The 22578-nt window shown below is 36.1% G+C and overlaps 2 protein-coding genes and 1 long non-coding RNA gene across 5 annotated transcripts in view; 2 read left to right on the top strand and 1 right to left on the bottom strand.

The window, feature by feature from the left end:
• LOC111869610 (cubilin) overlaps positions 1-10895 on the top strand; it is a 253251-nt gene extending 242356 nt beyond the window's left edge. For all 3 annotated transcript variants that reach the window (XM_033753496.1, XM_023861259.2, XM_023861260.2), the window contains exons 68-70: positions 1270-1376; positions 6323-6434; positions 10503-10895. In XM_033753496.1, coding sequence (XP_033609387.1) covers positions 1270-1376; positions 6323-6434; positions 10503-10531 — 248 coding nt within the window. In that variant the 3' untranslated portion in view covers positions 10532-10895. The remainder of the gene's footprint in view (positions 1-1269; positions 1377-6322; positions 6435-10502) is intronic.
• A 2822-nt stretch (positions 10896-13717) lies between these two features.
• LOC117282729 lies at positions 13718-16486 on the bottom strand. The gene is made up of 2 exons (XR_004513574.1): positions 16391-16486; positions 13718-15026 (listed from the first exon to the last, which is right to left on the bottom strand). It is a non-coding gene; the product is annotated as an uncharacterized LOC117282729 (long non-coding RNA).
• A 119-nt stretch (positions 16487-16605) lies between these two features.
• Positions 16606-21850, top strand: LOC111869613 (methionyl-tRNA formyltransferase, mitochondrial). The gene is made up of 5 exons (XM_023861264.2): positions 16606-16992; positions 17394-17594; positions 17673-17795; positions 19654-19832; positions 21366-21850. The coding sequence occupies exons 1-5, from the start codon at positions 16730-16732 to the stop codon at positions 21743-21745; spliced, it is 1146 nt and encodes a 381-aa protein (XP_023717032.1). The 5' UTR covers positions 16606-16729; the 3' UTR covers positions 21746-21850.
• Positions 21851-22578: the final 728 nt, after the last annotated feature.

Here is a 22578-nt window from a genome sequence, read left to right as displayed (position 1 = left end):
TCTTAGTCATTGACACTTTCTCTTCCCTCAGAAAAAACGTGTCACCCACCTGTAAACTGCTGTTTTCTTCATAGCATTATCCCCATAAACTTGCACTAATGTCTCTCTGACTTTGCCTCCACTCTTGCCAAGTTTAACAAGAAATTTAATGTTTGTTCCTTGCGCTAATTCAAGCTCAGACATTCTTGTGATGGCACACCAAAACACACTAAAATAATAATAGAAGCCACTCAGAAAGAGACTGCCATAGATCAACAACAACAACACAGCCTTGAAACCCTGATATGCCAAGGTCATCAAACCCTACTGAGGTTTCTGTCCACTGCTACCATGGCAAAAACACAGTGGTGAGTTCGCGAACTTTATTGTCAGACCTCATATGTACAACTTATCTCATATCTTTGAATTAATCATCTGCTCCAAAGTATGTATTTTTCACCTTTTCCCATTGCTTTTATCCCCAGATACTCTTGTTATCACTTTGTTCTCAGTTGCCTTCACTCTCAAATTTTCCCTTAGGATGCAGGACAAAATTTTATACATGTGTAAACCTGCAGGTAAAGTAAAGCTTTTACATATTTTAATGAGTTCAGGCATCGTATATATAGAAATCTGTGTACCTCGAGACTTTTCTCTTCTAGAGCAGCAAATTGCTAGTTTATGATAAGGAAACAGTTTATATTGAATATGGGTCAGTATTCCAGCAGATTAGAACTTAAAATTACCATCTTACAGGATGCAAAATCATGTAGTCTGGCAGATAGGTACTAACATTTGGAGGAAACCTATTGCATCCATCCTCAGAGAAGAAGATGCAGGCACTATGTTTCCTCAAAACACTGGTATGCATCTGTCATATTACATCAGGAAGATCACAGTATGAGTTTAGTTTCTGCATTCCCTAGTTGAAGAGAAAATGACAAGGTGTAAGATCTTAAAATAAAGGTTCTATCCACTTTCTGGATGTACCTTTCTATTAACTTCATGTTTACTCTCAGTTTCGGTTAGAATTGCTGCATTTCCTGAAAGTTAGCTGGCAATTGTTATATCAATTCTTTTCATTCAGATTGTGTTTAAAAATGTTCATGGCTTAATTTCATTGGACAAACTATAAATAATGTTGTATATAGTCTATGTTTCTTGATAAATAATGCACATCTTATTTAAAATAAAATATGTCTAAATTGTTACATTATCTCTAGTCCTGTTCATGTACTTGGACAGTCAATGAGAAACAAATGTAGTACTTAAGAAAAAACTTTTCTTTAGTGTTTGACATTGGACCACGTAACACATGTGACTCAGACTTTGTGGAGCTGTATGATGTGGACATAGAGAACAATGTGGAAACATTCAAGACACGCTATTGTGGAGAGGTAAGTGGGAGCATCACCTGTCATGTTAACCAAAATTGTTATTGCTTACACTATTCAGAACATGAAATGACATCACATTCAGGACCTTCCTGTCATAATGTTATGGGGGAGACTCATCTCCAGCCATACACATAGCCTGCTGTTGCTGAAGTTAGTAGGTGAGACAGGAATTTATTTCTGAATGTTTCTGATAAAGGTGTATTCCTTTAAGTTTTAATTTTCAGATATTGTTAACTTTTTTTTTTTTTGTTAAATACAATGCTTCAGAAGTAGATCCAGTTTCTATAAAGAAACCAGGACAGTATATACAAGAATTTATAGCGTGTTTTAACAGAAAATATTTCATGTTATACTGCATCGATATGAACCAGTTGTATTAGTTTTCTCAGAATGGCAGGAACTTATAACTTGAAGCCAGAATTCTGTATATTACATGAATTAAAAATTTCTATATGTTTATTTGTCTGGCTTTCTGCATGTTTATTTGTTTGTTTGTTTGTCGTCTTTACTGCAAGTAGTATGTGTTTCTTACTGTTAACAATCTACCAAAGAGACAAGTATTTTCATCTCATGGAAATCTTGTTGGTTCTGATCTACAGAGAATATATAATGTGTATAACGGGAGAAGCCTACACAACAATATTCCTGAAAAACAAAATGGACACTATTGTATCAACATTTGTTTTATTTTGCTGTTGATCTACAACAATGATTTACACAGCCCCCATAGACATAGACCATGGTCAGTGTAACAGTGCAGTCATATCATTAGTCTACTTGAACTACTATACTAACTACCATATTCTACAATTACATGTTTGTAGTGAATGAACCGCTTGTTTTATGTGAAGTGAGTTGGGTTTCTTTCTCACAATGAACTCAGCTGATAGCTTATAATATTGTGGCATGCCACCAGAAAGCCAGAATGGTTGAGATCAGGGTTGATTTCCTAGGCAACAAGCAACATTCCTGCTACAATGGCTTAGAATCAGAACACATCCAGTGCTACACAACAGCTAGCAAATTCTTTCTAAGCAGTTGCATGACAACAGCTAAGAAAACTCATTGCAATGAGAGAATATGCTAGCTAACTAGTGAAGTTACCGCTACAACAAGGAAAACACTAACTACCGACTTCTCACAACCCTATGGGCCTCCATGGCCTGTTACAGGGATAGCTTTACCTTTTACCAGCAGATAGAACACATGACATGGGACCCTTGAACAAGGTGTCTTTAAGCCCATCTGACAGTAGGGTATAAAAGAAGACCAGGTTGGAATTGAGACTAGATTACAATAGGCCAAGATACAAAGTGATATGAAGAGATTACAATGAGCTGAGATTAGTGATGCAAGAAGCGTCGTAATATTGAAGAAGATACATCTAAAGGTTATGAAGATATGTTAAATTATCAGTGGGAGGACTATTCTGTGATCTAACCAAAGTATTTGACTCTGTAAATCATGATGTATTATTATCCAAACTAGAGTTTTATGGTATTAATGGTAGTGTTGGAAAATGTATTAAATCCTACCTGAATGACGGATATCAGAGGACATTAATATAATAATTATTCTCTGGGTATTTCTGATTGGCAGAAAGTCAAACATGGTGTGCCACAGGGTTCGATACTTGGCCCCTTGTTCTTTCTTTTATATATTAATGACTTGCCTTACTTAATAAATAAAATATCAAAACCAATTTTGTATGCTGATGATACCAGCATACTATGTTTCAGTTCTGATTCTGTGGAACTATAATGGTATTGATAATGATACTGGACAAAATAGATAAATGGTTTATGATCAATTCGTTATCATTAAGTTTTAACAAAACTGTATGCATTTTTCATCAAAAGTAAATACTAAATCAAACATAAATGTAAACTATGAGGATGTTCAAATTAATAATACTTATAATACAAAATTCCTAGGACTAATCATAGATAATATCATGGAAAGATCAAATAAATCAATTGGTATGAAGAAAGCAGTCTTCTGGGATTTTGTACCGTCCTCAAATCTTACAAATCAATTGGTAACTAAGCTGAGTGCGGCTAGTTTTTCTATTAGAATCCTATCCGCAGTTTTGACTTAGGAGAGTTTAAGGATTATTTATTTTGCATATGCACATTCCATTATGTCGTATGGAATAATATTTTGGGGCAATTCGACTCATAGTAATTTAATTTTCAAAATACAAAACAAAATTGTGAAAATTATTATGAAGGCAAGAAGTAAGGGCTCTTGTCATCCATTGTTCAGGCAATTAAATATTCTACCCTTATGTTCTCAATATATATTTTCTGTATCAATATTTGTAGTTAACAATTTGGTTATATTCAAATTTAATTCTGCTGTACACAGCATTAACACTAGACAAGGCTGAGACATTTTCCATCTAATAAATAAGCTAAAGTGCAGAAGGGTGTATGTTATTCAGGGATTAGGATATTCAATAATCTACCACAAGGCATCAGAAATCTATTAAATGATATTACTAAATTCAAACAGGCTCTAAAAAGTTTCTTCCTGCGGTTTCATTTTATTCCTTAAATGAATATTATGAATGGAACACAAGGGATGATCATGGCTCTTATAAATAGTATTTAAAATTAACCTTGACAAGTCCTATTAACTAAAAATATATAAATAATCACATATTTATTCTACTATGTCTTTTATTTATTTTAAATGTACAGACTCTTGTTGTTTTATGAATGTGTGTATTTATTATTATAATAGCCACTTAATACACTTCTGAGAGAATGTATTTATTAGTATTTATTCTTGATGCATGTTAGATGTTACTATAGTTTTCTTTTGATGTGTGAGTGATTCAGTACACAATATTTGATATTTTATTGTTTATTGATCATATCAAGATGCATTGTCTTTACACACTGGATGAATTTTATTAGATAAATGGTCAATATGTTTTTCATCTAATATTAAGTCTTGTTGTAGTTACATTTTATTATGTTCAGTGATTGTGTCANCTGATGACGCTGCTTCCGGCATCAGTTTTTGGTGTCTCTCTTCGTCTGATGCCTACCCTTTGACCTGTCCAGCAAGGGAGGCCCTGCCAGTAGCTACGCTACCGCTGGTATAGCTCTCAGGGTCCTTGGCATACTCAAACCCCCTCACCACGATAAGGTGGAGACACCAACGAGGAAAAAAAAAATCATCAAGCCCCTCTCTGTGTACAGAAATTTAATAAAGAAGCTCCTCTACTGCCACTTCCTCCACAGCCTATCATCACACTGTGGGGTACATGGTTGGACACTGGCATATTATTGTGAAAATTACACAGCCGTTGAGAAAGTGTTTAATGGCTTTGACAGCAGCAAGTCAACATCAATTAAAGCTGTCAAGGACCTATTCTCTGTCACTCTAGCACAAAGTCTGACATGCATAAAGTCAAACTTCTATTCAATTTCAAATGCAATAACTCACCTGGAAGTTGTAGGGACTGAACTCTGTGATGCATCGGACACTCTAAAAAGCATTGAGAATGAACTAAACCGATCTTGTTATGAAGTAAACAACAAGATTAAAACCAAAATAGAAAGTGTTCCTCATTGGAATGCTGGTTATTCAACAATATGCAAGATTGCAGATATACTTTCTGGTAAACCAGCAACATTCGAAGATGATCCAGAACTGACACCAAACGACCTGACATTCTTCAAATATACTCCTGTCACATTATGTGATGTGGCACAAAGTTTTTCCAAATACAAAACTGTCCTCAGTGACAATTGGTGATCTTTCAAATTTGAAAAGTTGTAAATGCATGTAGTTATAAATTGCAATTTTAACAGTGAAAATTTAGCCGTGAATAACTCGTGTTCAGAAACATTGAAAGTTGAGATCTGAATAACCTTGTGTTCGATTTGTTTCATTCTGGTCCGTCACACTAATACTATTATGAAAAAATTAAACAGTTCCATCAAGTGTGACTGGCTAAGATTTCTTTTTTCTTATTTCAATTATCATGCCCTTACATGTTTCGGTCTTCAGAGACCATTTCAGAGATCTATAGAAGCCACTATTACAATATATGTTCTAAATGTTAAAATNAGAGCCGAATAAGCTTGTGTTCTATATTGTGTTTTTAGCTAACAGAGTTAGGTTAATGTTTATATCATGTGCGCCAGTGTTTGTCTAAAATATGAACACAAATATTAATATTAAAAAGAAAACAAGAAATGGTTTAATCCAGTACAAAATTTACAATTTCATCAGTTTTATTTCCTTCAGAAACGTAATAGGGCTAATTTGGTAAGTAGGGCCTACTATCATATATTCATCATTTTTATTCTTAAACTCTAGTAAAAGTTGTAATTAAAATTGTGAAATTATAAATCCCATTTAATATTTAAGGTCATATTTTACACTTTTTAAGTCATATTTGACATAATTTTGGGTCATTAGTGCATGCATATATTTATGGTTTTTAGGTCATAAAAATCCAGTCCATATTAATGACAGATGAAAGTTAGGGAACTCTTAAGAAACTGAATTATATAATTAATTACATTAAGGCTCTAAAATTGAGGAAATATGACAAGACACATCTTGTCTGTTATTTATCATTGTAGTGTCACTTAGTGATAAGCATTGTAGACGCTTTGCATGGTATGGTTGTTTAGAAGTAAAATAACAATGGACATAGGTAATTTTTGCTTGGTCTTGTAACAACCACCACATAGAATAAAAGGAAAAGGAGAAACAGAAGATTTTTGATATCATAGATAGTTGATGTTAGTGGGTTTCACCTGCACTTTGTTATTGCATTGCACGAAATTTAGTTGTTGGATGGTGTCTGGGGTATGGAACCAGAGTGTAAATACAAAGATACACTAATCTGTGGTACAGTTGAAGAGTTCCATTACTGGTGTTGTACTGGTCATTTATCCTGAGATATGCTTCATTCTTCATAGGACAATCCTGTGCTACATGAAGGCAGCACTGGCACTGTCTCTGTGATCTACACAACGAGTGTTCACAATGGAGGAACTGGCTGGGTGGCAAGGTTCACAGCAAAGCATCCAGGTACATTTCGTTCTTCACCGATTTCAATTCTATAAAATGGCCAAGAAATGTTTGATACATTAAGAAGTTTTATTATAAACAGCTTCTCAATAATACTTAGATTCAGAAAGTGTTTACAGTCAAGTCATCAAACAGATGTTGGTGGACAGTCTTTTATGTAATTGTTAACGTGTTAGACAGCTGTAGAATGCAGTGAAATAATCTGAGGCTATAACAGAAAAGTTGAAGTATCAGTTTCTGTATTGATCATAATTGAAAAGTTTCAAATCCAAGGCTGAAACACTTGCACAGTATATTGTCTTAAGTTGTAAAATGGCTGCTTCAGCAAATTATAATGGTATTACATTGGAAGAAGCTCAGATTTTATAAGGAATATGAATGGCTGATGAATCTGATGATGAAAAGCCTTGATGACTTGCTTTTACTAGATTTTAAAAGGGATTAATTTCAATTCTTAATCACTACCATTCAAAGTAATGGAAGCTCTGGTCACCATTCGTCAGTGAAGGTAAGGTGAAAGTAAAGTTGTTTCTGTGCTTAACTAATTAAGCACTACGCCTTGAAGGCATATGGGGGAGTGGACGTATAGATCCACATTTTCTTGATGTGGGTACTAGCTGGAGGTGAGTGATCAGCTTCATGCCCCATCCACTTTACCTCCAGGGAAAGAGCCTCCCATTCCCAGTGGATAGGAGGTTGGGTGGACCCCACAGCTGGTCTGGACAGTGTGGAGAAGAGATAATTCATGACCCAACCAGGACTCCAATTCTGACCCCTCAGTCATCCAGCCCGTAGCCAGTCACTATACTGATTATGCTATTCTTGCTCTCAGTGAAACTTGAGTTTATTTCGTTGTCACAACCATGTAAGCTAAGAGCGAATTTCTGAAAGCTCATAAATTTAGCATTTTCTCATTGAGTGTTGTGACTGTAACATATCCTTCAGGTAAGGGTGTGAACAAAAGGACAGATTTGGACCTGATATTTCACAGATGAGCAGGACTGTAAGGGGTGGAGGTAAAAATAAGTTCATCACAAATTTTCTGGCGCTTATTGCCACGTCTGTCTACCAGACTACCCGAATGTAACAACTCAAAAACTGCTGAATGGATTTTCATTATATTTGGTAGTGAGGAGTTCTACTAAAATTTGTTGACATACTTCAATTGCAGTTAAGATCAGATAAAAATAACGAACACTTCACATAAAGACATACATGTCTTTCTTCATGCATCTCGAGTGCAGGTCACTAGCTATAAGAGCAAAAAGTGTTTCAGACAAATGCTGTAGATGCAAACAAAACACGTGTTTTATGTCTGATACACTATCTTGTAACTCTTACTATTTTTAGTCTGCTGTAGGAAAGTAGGCCAATGCGATCTACATCCTGTCTCTGCAGATGTATATATCATGGCAACTGAGTCAGTCTCAAGGGCGTACTTTATAAATCCATCCCATCAGTCTCTGTTTCTGTATCTGTATCCCCGTATATTGGTGCAAGTCAATGGCTCAGCTAAATATATCCCTCTGTTCTATGCTAGGCAGCGGGTTGGTGAACACATTCCAGTGACAACAAATACGTGCAACAATAGAAGAATTGTTGAATGCATCATTTTCTGTGCTGTCCATATCTTATCAAAAGAGAGTCCGTGGGTCTGTGTATCCCCCTATCATTTCTAGTTAATGATTTGATAAAGATGTTTCCACAGCAATGAAAGATTGTTGGCGGCATTATTTTCTCTGCAGCTATTGTCATTTCAAAGGAAGGCAGGTGATTAGTTCTTCCCAGAACTTATTATTCAGGTAATTAAACAGGAGGGAGGGAACATGCCATAATTGTTACACTATGCATAATGTCATTATTTGGTGCAGTTATTGCCTTGGTGATCATAACCACTTATGATCTTGATTTCACCTCTTTGCCCACTCGTTATTATACAATAACATCACTGCATTGGCCTCTTCTGAGATCTTCTGTTACTTGCTCTGAGGGCCACACCATAGCTCAAGCGGTTAGTCGCTGGCTTCCCACTGTGGTGGCCAGGATCTGGTCAAGTGGGATTTGTGGTGGACAAAGTGGCGCTGGGGCAGGTTTTCTCCAAGGACTTCGTTTTCCCCTGCCAATCTTCATTCCACCAATTGCTCCACAATCAGCCTTGCCTGTCATCTGGGGCTGGTACAATAGGCCAGAAGTTGCCGCAGTACAAGGGACTTAGTCCCACCCCACTAGCAATAAAAAAAATACTCTGAACTAACATAACAGACACACAATTTCATGTTTGCTTCTTTGTGCACTGGATGCACATCTTCACACTGCTACAGTCAGTTGGACTCACTCTAAGACTGTCTTCTATCCACACCTTGCAAACTTCTATATACATGTCGCAGCTTCTTGAATTCTCTGGTGCTAACATGAATCAGGTAACCCTCAATTTTTCTGGAGCAGTGTAGACAGAGACGCGGAGTCTAGATATTTCTCTCGCACAAGAAGTGCTTGCAAGCTGGCAACATACCCCACCACACTCCTTGCCCACCTTTCATGACACTCCATTTTCTGGCTCCTTTTTTTTAATTCTGAATTTTATATTTAGGTATATTGAAGACTAATTACTATATTAATTTCTTCTCACATCACTAACTTCCAAGGTCTGGGGCTTCAGTATTTGGCACCTTTGCTAGTACTTGCACTCATGATAGAAATCCATAGGAACATACTGTATCTATATGTAATCCGGAAGTTTAAACCTGTGCCCTAATTTAAGTCACATCTGGCAACCTGGCAATTGCTTAAGTGACCACAAGGTCAGTAATACTTGAATAATCCAACAAATTTAGCATAAACATACTTGACATCAGTTATGTCTTTTGAATTTAGCCTGTACGCAATTTTAACACTGCTTAGAAAACACGGCTAATTACACCAGTGGCTCAGTTAAGAAAAATGAAAATTGTCTGTGTAGTCAAAACCTTGTTGGTATGAATTGCATAAATTTTTCATATCCATCTGGGACCCACTGTAAATCTATGCACTACCTTTGCAGATGGTCAAGGTTGCATATTGTCAGTCCTCCATCCTCTCCTTTCCATTGTCACTTTCATATAATTACTTCTACTAATATGTTTATTTCAGCTACTTTTTAAAATCAACTCTTCTTTCATATCTCCATCTTGAAATATTCTTTTCCATTTGTAAACCATTCTTTTATAATTCTTGCCCTATCGAGGAATAAAACTAGATAGCTGATTATTACTGTGTCAAGTGAGTAGTGTCATATTGATGGCAGCTGATAAATTATGTCAGAATGAGATCAAGTGGTAAATGAGTTAACTTTGTCACTGTGAAGGCAAGCAATGATAGAGTTGTCTTCAAATGTTTCTTGCACATCTTCATACTACACCTATTATTATTTTACTTATCTCTAATAATGAAAAACTAAGATGTGGAAAATAATAAAAATAATTATGATGTAATGTAAACTAATCTGTGAATGTAATGATTGGTTATTTCAAAAGTTTTCGTCCTCAAAAATGGATTTGTTCTTAATAATATAGTTTTCATTTTGAGTTTCTAGTTCAAAAATATAATAAGTACAGGTTTTGTGCATCATTCTTCACTTTACACTATGTAAGTGTAATTTATATTTGGCTATTGTGTTAAATGTATGTGTTGTAAAATAAAGGTTGTACTGACTGAAGTGCTTTATAAGAGACTACATGCACTGATGGTTATTCAAGACTCCCTTGTAATGTGTATGGGAGTTTGAGAGAGTTGCAACATTCTTTTCAAAACTTTGTGATTTGTTATGTGTAACGGCAATTATAATATGTGTGGAGTAACTGTATAAACACTTTCATATTTATTTATGGATGAAATCTATGAATGTATGAAAAAGTTACATGTCATATTCATGATTTATTCTAAATTAGAAATATTTGTCTGCATTTTTAAATAGATAAGAGAATTCTTCCAGAACCTTTGACTTGATTTCATTATGCTTTCATAATTATATTTATAATGATTGTTCTGTGTCGAGCAAGCTGTATAACAGTTCTCATTTTTCTGTTTCAGGAGCAACAGTCGCAGATGATAATTGGTAGCAGCAGTATCCTCTCTTTCCAAATATAAGTTTTTAAATATTTTGTTATGCTTAAATTGTCATTAAGTTAATTTACATGTATTTATACTTTCTGAAACATAATGAATTATTTGTGCCACATGATGTCACTCTATTTTTGTATGTACTCCATCTGCTATGGGAACAAGGGTGCATCATGATCATCATCAGTTACTGGAGACCATTACATCATGTTTAGGAAGTTACTATGTTGTATTTACAACACACTTCTAGCATATTTTAATGAGACATTGTTAAACGAGCCTCTGAAGATGGTCCTGTAGGACAGAAACCTGTATGGCAATTTTGTTCACTCAACATTTTAATAAAACACTTGTTACATTTGATACTTTTCTTCTTGTACCTTAACAATCTATTTAACAATTACTTCAAGTATTCATATACTAATAGGAAATTTAAACATGCTTATGCAGAATATTCTTCCATAAATTTGCATACACAAGGTATGGTGTACCCTGGTTTTTGAGTAGGTGGATTATAACAGCTTTGGCAGAAATTAGAGACTTTTCCACTTTTCCTAACCACCATGTAATGAGCATAGGTGTAAGGTGTGGTTATATAACTCTGTTCATTCTAAACCATAACACTAAGTAGAGATAAGTGGTCATTAATTAGAACATCTTTATGTTGGACGTTGTCCATTGTTTTAGTTTTATTTAAAGTTTCATGACATTTCAGAAGCTGGCTTATTTTCTTCATCAGATGTAAGAAATAGAGGAGGCAGTTAGGTCCATTAAACAGAACTGGTCTTAATCACTGGACAATCAAGGAAGTTCTGAGCCTATATGTTCTGCTGCCATCAAATATTTTATGTTGGAGACAGAGATGCAGGCAGGAACTGTAACAACAGAGACATCTTTTGGCTTCAAATATTACCAGGGGGAGCAGCATCTCTCTCTCCTACATATGATATTTGACAGCAGGAGAATAAACATACTGTCCAAAGCTTCCTGCATTTTCCAGCAGTTGAGACTAATTCTGTATAATGGGCCCAATGTACAGGATCATTCCTCCTCCCTCTTCCAGATCCAAGATGCTGTATAATTTTAAATGCAACTAAAGAATTTGACAGTGTCCAACATAATATACTTCTATAGTTAATAACAGACCAATGTTAAACCTTCAGAAGGTCAGAAAAACAGTCTGCTTTTCACGCTGGCTGCTTTACTCGCCCATTACTCACAAGAAGGAACCTGGGTGGAGCCATTTTAGATGCAGAAGTGAGAAAAGTTCCTGCCGTGATTCAGACTTAACTCAAATTTCAGCAAACCAATATGGTGTCTTGTATCAGAAATGTGGTTCACAACATTATTCTGGATCAGAACTTCTGTGCTGCTAGACACTTTAGTCATGAACCTCAGTGCTATTATTAAGTATAAATTAGGAAAAAATCATTCTAGAATTCCATTTTGTACAAAACTGCATTTACATGTTTTAACTTCATCACCTTTACTTGTAATAGTCAATTATAATTTTGTCTCCCCTCAGTTGTCAAGTTCTGATGTCAGCAAACCAAGAGGGATACTGCTGGACACTAAATTCAAGCACTGGCAAGTGTAATTGCATCACAGAGTCACTACAGTGGATTGTTGAGAACAAAATAACTGAATAATACTGCCAGTCTTGATAAAATAATTATCACTTGTTTCATATTCATGAAATCCCACCCTGGAGGCCTACCGTATTTACACATGTATAGGCCGCAGCACAATTTTCAGACAGAAATTATAGAAAAAATAATTTTCTTGGAATATTATTTCAGGAGTAGAACACCCTGTATTACTAATTATGAATATAATTTTTTTTAAATGAAGTGTGATTTCGAATATTTCGAATATAAGCCGCACCCCAGTTTTCCTCTTGAATTTTTGGCAAAAAATGTGTGGCCTATACATGCGTAAATACGGTACTTTCCTGAATGTTTTTGTGGATTTCTGGAGTCCCTCCAGGCAAATGCTGGATTAGTACCTTAAATTAGGCCAAAACTCTTCTGGGTTATGACACCATATAGCCTGGTAGGTGATTACCAGTATTACAGAGGTACAGGTTTGAACATGGAGACAGCAGCATGATCCTCTGAAATGATGGTGACCACCTTCTAGAATCTACGGTGTCATAACCTAGATATCTTCACTGCTGTGAAAACCAAACCATTTTATTCTACAGCCTACCCAATTTATCACCTGTTTCCAATCCACACTCTGTGACCTGTCTGCCTGAGAAAGTGCTGTTAAATATCAAGAACAATTTAATAATCTTAATATATGCCTGTAGTTCCCAATCTCATGTCGCAACACAGATCATAATCACAGGAACCCCCAGCAGGGTCAAAAGAATCCTCAGAAGAATTTTGTTGTTGGAAACTGCCTAAAGGCAGATTTGAAGTCATGTTGATGATTGGTTTAAAGCTATTGTACAGAAGAGTTGAGAACAACTGGCATATGTGTTGCAGTTTTGCAGCAAATACATCTAAAATCACAATGCTATAACCAGTATGGTTGTACAACTGCCAGTTTAAATGAAGTTTCTAAGCATTATGACTACAGGGATTAGCAGAAAAGAAATCTTGTTTGTAAGTCATCTTCTGGGAAGACATAAAAGTGGGAATTTCTAGAAAAACTCTTGACAGGTGGCTGAATAAAACGTAACAGAAATATGATCTGTTCTTGCTTTCCCTGTCAGTCTACTAAATGCGTAAATGACCAACTAGCTATCCCAGAAAGAGTACTTTGGTGGCAGTCTTTGCAATGTGTTTGTATCATAACAATGATTATTGATGATGTATAACACAGGAATGCAGAAATTTGATAGTTTGAAAGAAAAACCATTGTCCATTTTGGTGCTTAAAAATTTGCAATTTTTTTCAATACTTAACTCCAATTCTTTTCGTGTTCAGGCATGAGTGAAATGAATGGGGTAACACTGTATTACCTTATTGTAAGTGTTAAATGCACTTTCATTTGTTTCTCAGTAACTTCACCATGCTGTCTAGTATGAAATAGTATTTTTGCTCTAAATATGACAATGAAATATTTCATATTTAATTGTTACAAGTTTATTGTGTAAATTTTGAATACGGCAGTATGAAATAAGTCTGTAAAACCAAAGGCAGAGCTGTTTTTCCCTAAATGTGCTCTTTTTTTTTTCATGCCAGGAAATTCCTTTGCATAACTTGTTCAGCTTTTCAAAGTTTTCATTGTACTGAAAGTGGTGAAAAAATTAATTTAAAATTTTCATCATAATAGAATAGTACTTACTAATGATTTATATTTGTGTTAAGTCTGTGACTTTTTGAACTCAGGAACTAATAAATTTGGAGTCATTTGAGATTTTTTCATTTAGATATTACCATAATGGCCCCAGCAATGGTGTCTCCACCTTATCATGGTGGTGGGGTTCGAGTGCTCCTGAGACCCTGAGAGCTATACTGGTGGTAGCGTAGCTACTGGTAGGGCCACCCATTCAGGATAGGTTAGGGTGTAGACAAATAGGGATACCCTGGTCCTCCAGGTTGGGGTTTGGGCGTGAGGCTAACAAACTCACACCGTAAAAACTAAACTGTTCAGAAACCAGATAATCAGCCTTGGATGGATGGAAGAATAGAGAAGAATGGAGGCAGATTGTTCAAGAGGCCAGAGCTCACCCTGAGCTGTAGTGCTGAGGGGAAGGAATTACCATAATGGCTTGGAACATTTTCAAGACCTAAATTACATTAATTCCTAGACTCATTTTTTTTAATTTATAGATGTAAAACAATGGTAAATTTATTCATGTAATAATTTTGAAGTCTATAAAACATGTTTCACATCTTCTATGTCCATATGATAGAAAACTTATTTTTTATTATTGCGTCTCGCTTTTCTCCAAAAGAATATATTTGGAGTAATTTTTTCTGTACTTTATCATACTTTTGTAAATTCCTGGATCAATAACTTAATTTGTGTAATAGTAATTTTGGGATGTTTAGCTGCATACATTCCTTTACTATTGTATCTTGCTTCCACTTTAAAAATATGTATTCATTATTACAGTTACCTTGCTTTACCTTGTATTTGCATATAGTCATCTTTTCAGTGGTGGTGGTAATTCATTGTCAGAGTTAGGTCTTCTGTACTATAAACATTAAAGACTGTTAGCATCAAAGTGTTCAAGGACAGAAACAAATACAGCAACACTGTAGGGAGTAAACTGGAACCTTTTCACCTGTGTCAAATATATGCATATCCCCTACACATATTAGCAGAATTGCTGTTGCCCCTAGACGGTGAGTCCCAGAGGAGAGCACTCCTTAAAGATCTTGAAGTGGTGAAATGGATTTCCTCAAGTGAGAGAGTCATATCAATAATGGAAACACTGCATGATGCATCAGACAGAAACCTGGTTTGAGGTGTTTCTGTGGCAACACACATTCGTGGATGGTCATGAATCATTGAAATGTGACTGCCATCCTGGATTGACTGCAACAGCATGGAATGAGGACTTTGTGAGACAGATGCTGTAAGTTGTATTTTCTGTTTCTCATCAGACAGCAGAGATAATGGCAGAGAAAGTTGGAATTTTGGCTGTTAATTATCACACCATGTGCAGTGAAGATCAAAGATGATTCATGTCTGTCAACACAACATTCCAGTAATGCTGGCACAAGGACAATGCAATGACTGCATGAGGATCATTAATGATATCATCAGTGCAGCATATAACAATCTAGGCTTTCTCTAAAGGATTCTCACAGGTGACAAGACCAGGAGTTTCATCTACAGTTCCAAAAGTAAGTGATATTCTCCTTGTGGAAGTCACCATTATCACCAACAGCCATGAGGATCTGGCAGAATTTTCAAAAGAGAAGATGATATTGTAAGAGTTGTTCTACTGGTTGGGCATCATGCATTAGAGAATAGTATGGTCTATAGGGAAGTCACAGGAAAGCTGTCACACATATACAGGAGGCACTTTACCCATTACTTCCTGAAATATACAGCAATGAGCTTATAGAAGTTAGTATATTTATAATTCCTGAATCTAATTACCTATTGCTATTCCTACATAATTACTTTGGTGCTGCTTCTGACTTCATAACATGCCATGCTCATACATAGTTTTACCTTCATTTATATCTAGACCAATTTATTGAAGGTTATGGTTCACATACAGTAGCAAAAGGAGAAAGTTTCTCCTCTTGCATCATGTTTATTAGAGTCATACAGATAGCACTAAATATACACTAACAACAATCGCTATAAAAATATAATAAAGATACAACTTTCCACAAGCATTTTACTCTGTGAATTATTGTCAACACTGCTCTTAGGGCAACAGGGTGAGAATGTGTAATGCTTCAGTCAGTTGCAGGGCTATTTTAGTGTTGATTAATGTTTTGCAGTATCATCTGCAACACTATTTTCTATAAAATTTGTTAAAAGTTATTTACTTCAAAAGTTTAAAAATCCATCTCTTGTTTTGACCAATGTGGTCATAATCAGGTTTTAAAATTATTGGGCCTGGGAACTGTGGCTTCTGTTGTTGCTTATATTGTTAATATTAAGTTCCCATAATGCTCATGCGTGTTTCTGTTGTCTGTCGTGCTGCATGTCTAGTTCTCAAGAAGTACATGTGTTGAGGAGTTGGTGGGTTGTGTTCTCCTGCATGGAGTGTACGCAAAGAAGCTACACGACTACACGACTTGGCAGTCATCAAACAGAGCGCTGCCAAAGGGATGACAACCGAAACCATCATTACTGAACCTCCATCTTGGCTAGCGCCTGAACAGTGGAACAGTGGGACTATTTCGCCCATAATTGGTATGTAAGAGCTGGATAGTTACCCCATATTTTTTTTACGGATCAGGCGGTCACGCACTTCTGATCTGATAAACAAATCGAACCCAACCGTTGCACATATACTAACAGAAGGTTTAATTATCGAAATTTTTAATAATCGATTGTTATGTTGCGACTGCTGTTGAAGATCCCTGACTTGATTACTGACGTGCACTGATGTAATTCATCCGTGGTTGTGTATATTTTGAGGTGGTTGAGGTTATGTGGCGTGGTGGTAATCGGCAGGCATGAAAAATGTTGGTCATATTCATGGACTTTTTTGTTCGAAAGACAAACTGTATTAATCCAACTCATTTTCGAATGAAGTAACTTCTCACTTAATTATGAAATTACGTACACCATTAGGACGAAAATTTATATATAAGTTGTATTATGTGACTGGTGCAGCTTACGAAAATAATGCGGATATTTTTGCAAGAAATACTGGCTTGTTAAAATGTAGCAGGCGAGGGTTGAGAACTCTAACTAGCACACATCTAACACATGTTACTAGTAATAATAAGGAATTAGGAAAACCTTGGCGCGTATTGTTTTTCGGCACAGATGACTTCTCCCTTCCGAGCCTGAAAATGCTTTTCAGAGAATTGTAAGTAAAAATAATAATATATATAGCCAAATGTTTGAGAACGTGTTAAAAATTCATATTGTAGTTTATGCTATTTATATGCATTCATTGTTGTGTTTTAATTGTATAACATTTGGAATGGGTTATGCCTCTTCATCATCATTTGTTGAAAATTAATAGAAACAGTGTTTCCAATTGCAGAATTCGATTTGAATTATTCTGTCACTCAGATACCAGAGCAGTTTTTACCCCACATTGCTCCTTCATAGCTAAGTCACGTTAGTTCTGTACTTTCATCTATTTTCTTAAATATAACTGAGCAGACTTTTGGAAACTTAATTCAGTTACACCTGTTCATATTTTTTGGTTGAATGTTCCCAATAAATTTTGTATGTCCAACTGATTGATTCATGTTTTACCAGGCAAGATGGTGGTTTTGTGAAGCAACTTGCTGTTGTGACATCTCTGAAAGCAAAGAAGAATCCTGTGAGGGACTTTGCAGTGGCAGCTGAGTTAGCTGCATTCAATTGGCCATTCCATGCAGTCCCTGGAGACTTTGATGTTGGACTAGTGTCATCATTTGGGCATCTAATTTCTAAATCCATAATTGAGTCATTCCCTTTGTGCGTATACAAAATGAGATTCAGGATACCATGAAGCACTCTTAGAGGGATATTGATGTCAGTGTTCATGGGTTGCAGAGGAATTCTGAATGTTCATGCCAGCCTGCTGCCTCGCTGGAGGGGTGCTGCTCCCATCTTCTATGCTATCCTGAATGGGGACTCCGAGACTGGAGTAACCATTATGCAGGTGAAAGCTCACAAGTACGTACGTTATTTGTGTATATCTTTATGGTAGGTTGAACAGTTATTTATGCATGTTTCATTTGCACAATATTTTGGGGTTATAGCATTATTTGTCAATAGATTCAGTAGTAGAATGATCAGAAGTAATTGTACTGATTATTAAAAGTATACTCTCAGATTTAAGTTAAGATATATATTAAGAATCACTGGGTAACTGCTATTATAGAAGAAGATATTTATAAGAATGTGCTACAGAAGGCCGGATTGAGAATGCCTAGGCCTTTTTTGTATTTACAGTCTTTTTTCTACAATAAAAAAACTAAATATTTGTTCTCGTATTTGGACATGATACATCTGTCTTTGTAAATACTGGTTGAACAGTGAGCTGAAGATCAGACCAAGGCATTAAGCAGGGATATCCAGTGTCTCCAACACTTTTTAATATAAACTACAGCCTTATACCATTGGCGGATTCAGGTAAGATCAGATTTGAAATTAGACTCCACAGTTTTAGACAATTATACATGTGAATGACTAAGTCATAGGATTTCTACTTGTTTATTTATCAGTCACAAATCATAACAAATAGCTGTGATATGGAAATTTTAATAATAGTAACAATAACAAAGGAATGGCTTTTCAAGGTAAATGTGCATTTAAATCAGAGACAATAATAAATGTTAAAACAACTGAACAAGTTCAGAGCTGTAGTTACCTGGATTGCAACAGATACATGTATGACAACGATCTTGAAAAGAAGCTGTTTAGCTTTCAACATACCTGTGGAGAAATATGGAGAATGCTAAAAAATAAAACCAGAAAGGATACACAAATTTGTAAGGAAGTAGTAGCTTCTGTGCTTATGTGTGGAAGTGAAAACTGGGCTTTTAACAGTTCTAAAAGGAGGAAAATTGAAACAGCAGAAATGCACTTTATAAGGCATATCTCTGGATATGCAATTACAGACCATGACATGACAATTTGCAGTGCAATACAGATATGTGCTTTAGCAGAAAGAATCCAAGACTACAAAATCAAATGGCATAAGAAGTCTTAAGAATGGACCTTTCAAGAGTGACCAAAGAAGTTAGGAATTACCAACCAAATGGATGAAGAAGTGTTGGATGACAACAGGAGGATAGGCTTTGACATGGAACAGGCTAATAAAAGTCTATCTTGAAGTAGAGGATAATGGTAATTATGATTATGTTAGGTTAAAGATAAAGGTAAGGTCATCTGTGTACCTAAGCATTGTGGTGTGGAGACAGGGACAGATGAAAGACAGAATTGATAACCTTGGGCGGTTATGTATTTATGTATGGTTTATGTTCAAGGAGAGTGAGGTGGGCAGGGTATGTAGCAGGAATTTGGGAGAAGAGGAATGCATATATGATATTGGTGGGAAAGCCAGAAGGAAACAGACCACTGGGAAGACCAAGGTGTAGGTGGATGAACAATATTAAAATGGATCTTAGAGAGATAGGATGGGATGGTATGGATTGGATTGATCTGGCTCAGGATAGGGACCAGTGCAGGGCTGTTGATAACATGGTAGTGAACATTCGGGTGCCATAAAATGCTGTGAAATTCTTGAGTAGCTGCAGAATTGGCGGCTCCTCCAGAAGGGCTCAGCTCCATGAGTAAGTAAGTGAGTAAGTATATATGGTTTACGTGATCCCTGTTGTGTAAACAGAAATGCTCCAGATGACTGAGATTGCAGGTTTGTAGTAGACTTCCTCTTTAATGATCTGTAAGACACCAGAGAGAAAACTGTATTATCTTGGTTGTTGGGTAACTTGTGCCCTATACCAGAGAGGGTTAAAGTAGGCCTTCCATTTCCAGCTTTTGAAAGATACATCACATTCTCCTTGTGCAGGTTTGATGTAGGCAATATTGTTCTCCAGGAGCGCTGCCCTATCACTCCTACAGACACAGCACCAATGCTGAAGGTACGACTAGCTGAACTTGGAGCCAAACTTCTTCAGGAGACTCTGAAAGACCTGCCCCACTGCCTTCATAAGTCTGTACCCCAGCCAGACTTCGGTATTACATATGGTATGTGTTATGGTTTACAGTTTGCCTGGCCAGTTGAACATATCGCCAATCATCTGTGTACAGTAGTCTTTCAAAACATCATGTTCACATGGCTGAAAAAGAAAATATCCAGTGTCTCATGTGAAAGAATAGATGCATGATATAAACTAAATCTCTTGCCAAGAATTTTTATTTCAAACCTTTTTTAATATGGCATACATTTGATAAAATAAAAGGAGAGCATAATTTATGGTTGCAATATAATATATCTTATTGATTATTTCTGTTAATAAATTTGTTTGGACAATAAATGAACACAGAGGCCAAAAATGGTGCAGTATTGCAAAAAATGAGATCAAAACTATGTATTACATGCATGAGTGTGCTTTTCAGGTCCTCTTTCTTTTGAAGTATTCTTGTATTATTATTATTAATATTTAAGTTTGTTGTCTGTTTTAAGTGTTTAGATTCAAAAGAAACCTGATGTTATATACAATTACTTACTTCTTCCAATGGTAGTATATGAGAGTAGCCAGCAACTTCTTACACAGAAGTAAAAATTCTGTCATGTAATGCAGAATTAATCTGATTGTCTGAATAAGACATTTTGGAATGGACTTTCTTTGGCTGTGAGATGAAAGCTGTGGCATCTGTAGCAATTCTGCAGTTTCTGACATGTGATTATATGAGAATATATAAAAATGTAATGTCAGACAGTACCGGTGCATGAATGTTTGCATGGGAGGCTCAGATGTGCTAGTGCTCTATATCAACCACACTCTGCTGGTTGGTAATCGCTATACATTTCAGTGGCAGTGAATAATAGGAAATATGGTTAATGGTACATCCCCTTCTTGTCTTTCTTCAAGGTGTACTAACTGGTAAAATTTTCCTGCATTTTTTTTTCCTTTATGTAATTATGGTCTTTTATATACTTTCTAAGTACAGTACCATTTTGATTATGCAAATTACTCAGTGATAGATGTGGTTCAGTTAATCAAAGATTTGGATAATTGAATCAAATTCCAATCATGAAAAAACACTGTTATAATGACTGTATATATAAAATTAAGGGCTATTCTTTAAATCTTGGCTAATGTTTTATTTGTGTAAATGTAAATAATCTTTTGTTGAATGATACATGTATTATATATTTAATGAAAACTTATTTCTGTAAAAAGAACACAAAAATGAGAACTTGTTACTACGATAAGATTTAAGACATCAGCAGATGCTGAATTACCCACTTTGTGGATTAACTACATTACTTACAGAACCCGCTAATTATCACTTCCTTTGATGATTTAAATATTGCTCATTATGTCTGTTTCAGTAATATGTATCAGTAATGCTGCACAATGATGTGCGGCTTTATACTTTATTATTTTATTGCTTCTCAGGCTGGCATGTTAGCACTGAACAGGACTTGCTTTCCAAATTTTTGGAGTATATGTTGGTTTTAATTATCCGTACTCTTTCTCCCCCCCTTTACCACAGAGAGTCAGGAGTTCACAGTTATTTCATATGGCTTATGCTTGATATATGTGCCGGCAGCTCCTCGTGTTACTTCTTCTCTGGCAGCCATTAAGTGGCAGGACATGGCTGCAGTGCAGGTTTATAATCTGCACCGGGCACTAACGGGATTATACTCATTGTCCACAACATGGCATGGACTACCCATAAAGCTGCTGGAACCATCATTAGAGATTGGAACTTCTAAGCAGGAGCAACAGACTGGGAACAGCTGGCTACTAAATAGACCTGGTTATGTGGAGTTGGATCATAAGAGTCGTGTCCTGCGTGTGTTGTGTGCAGACACTAAGTGGATTAGCTTCAGAGCCATTGTTGTGCCTGGCAAGAAACCAATGTCACCAAAGGACTTCTACAATGGATACATGTCTAAACATAGTGTAACTGAGTGGACGTTCACGTAATTTAGTAAGTAGGTTGAGGATTTATATCTAGTCTATCATTTTTTATTTTTCTCCCTTTCTGTACTATTTTGAGAAATAAAATCTGAATGTCATAGTGTTTTTTAATGTGATGTTTTATATCTTGTATAAGAATCAGGTTCTGTATATGTACCTGAGTCATAGAAGACCCCCATGTAATCAGGTAAAGGTAAAGTTGTCCCTGTGCTTAACTAATTAAGCACTACACCATGAAGGCGCATGGAGGAGTGGATGTATAAGTTCACATTTTCTTGGCCTCGGCACTAGTTGGAGGTGAGTGGTCAGGTTCACGCCCCGGCCGCCTTACCCCCTGTGAAAGAGCCCCCGGTACCCATTGTATAGGAGGTTGGGTGGATCCCAGAACTGGTGTGGATGATTGGAGAAGTGAAAATTGTTGACCCTACCAGGACTGAAACTCTGACCCCTCAATCGTCCAGCCCTGTAACCAGTCGCTATACCGACTACGCTATTCAGGCTGACCCATGTAATTAGAAATTTAAAAAAATACTCTGTTGAATGACTAAACCATGTTATTTGAAATATTTTCCACAATAATGTTACCCTTTTTTGTGTGTACAATGGGCAGGGCAGTGTATTAAACATTCGCAAGTCTGTTGTACCATGGAAAGGCAGTATATATAATCAAGAGACATTCAAGTGTAATACTGATGCAACATGACATGGAGACTGGATCCACTGCTTAAACTGTCAGCAAATTGAAATCATGGACAATGAATATTCATGAAAGTTGGCATGTATTATGGCAACATGCTAGATCCATACAAGGAAACAGTTTATAACATTTAGTTGATAGA

The sequence above is a fragment of the Cryptotermes secundus genome, unplaced genomic scaffold (assembly GCF_002891405.2).
Source record: "Cryptotermes secundus unplaced genomic scaffold, Csec_1.0 scaffold557, whole genome shotgun sequence".
Taxonomy (NCBI): domain Eukaryota; kingdom Metazoa; phylum Arthropoda; class Insecta; order Blattodea; family Kalotermitidae; genus Cryptotermes; species Cryptotermes secundus.
The sequence above is the reverse complement of the archived record's forward strand: the minus strand, read 5'-3'. Positions and strand labels throughout refer to the sequence as shown.

Excerpts from the sequence above, each read along its gene's own strand:
- LOC111869613 (XM_023861264.2), top strand. The coding sequence starts at position 16,730 with ATGAAATTACGTACACCATTAGGACGAAAATTTATATATAAGTTGTAT. Across the intron at positions 17,595-17,672 it reads ATAATTGAGTCATTCCCTTT|AGGAATTCTGAATGTTCATG; the intron begins GTGCGTATACAA and ends CATGGGTTGCAG. Across the intron at positions 19,833-21,365 it reads AGACTTCGGTATTACATATG|CTCCTCGTGTTACTTCTTCT; the intron begins GTATGTGTTATG and ends ATGTGCCGGCAG.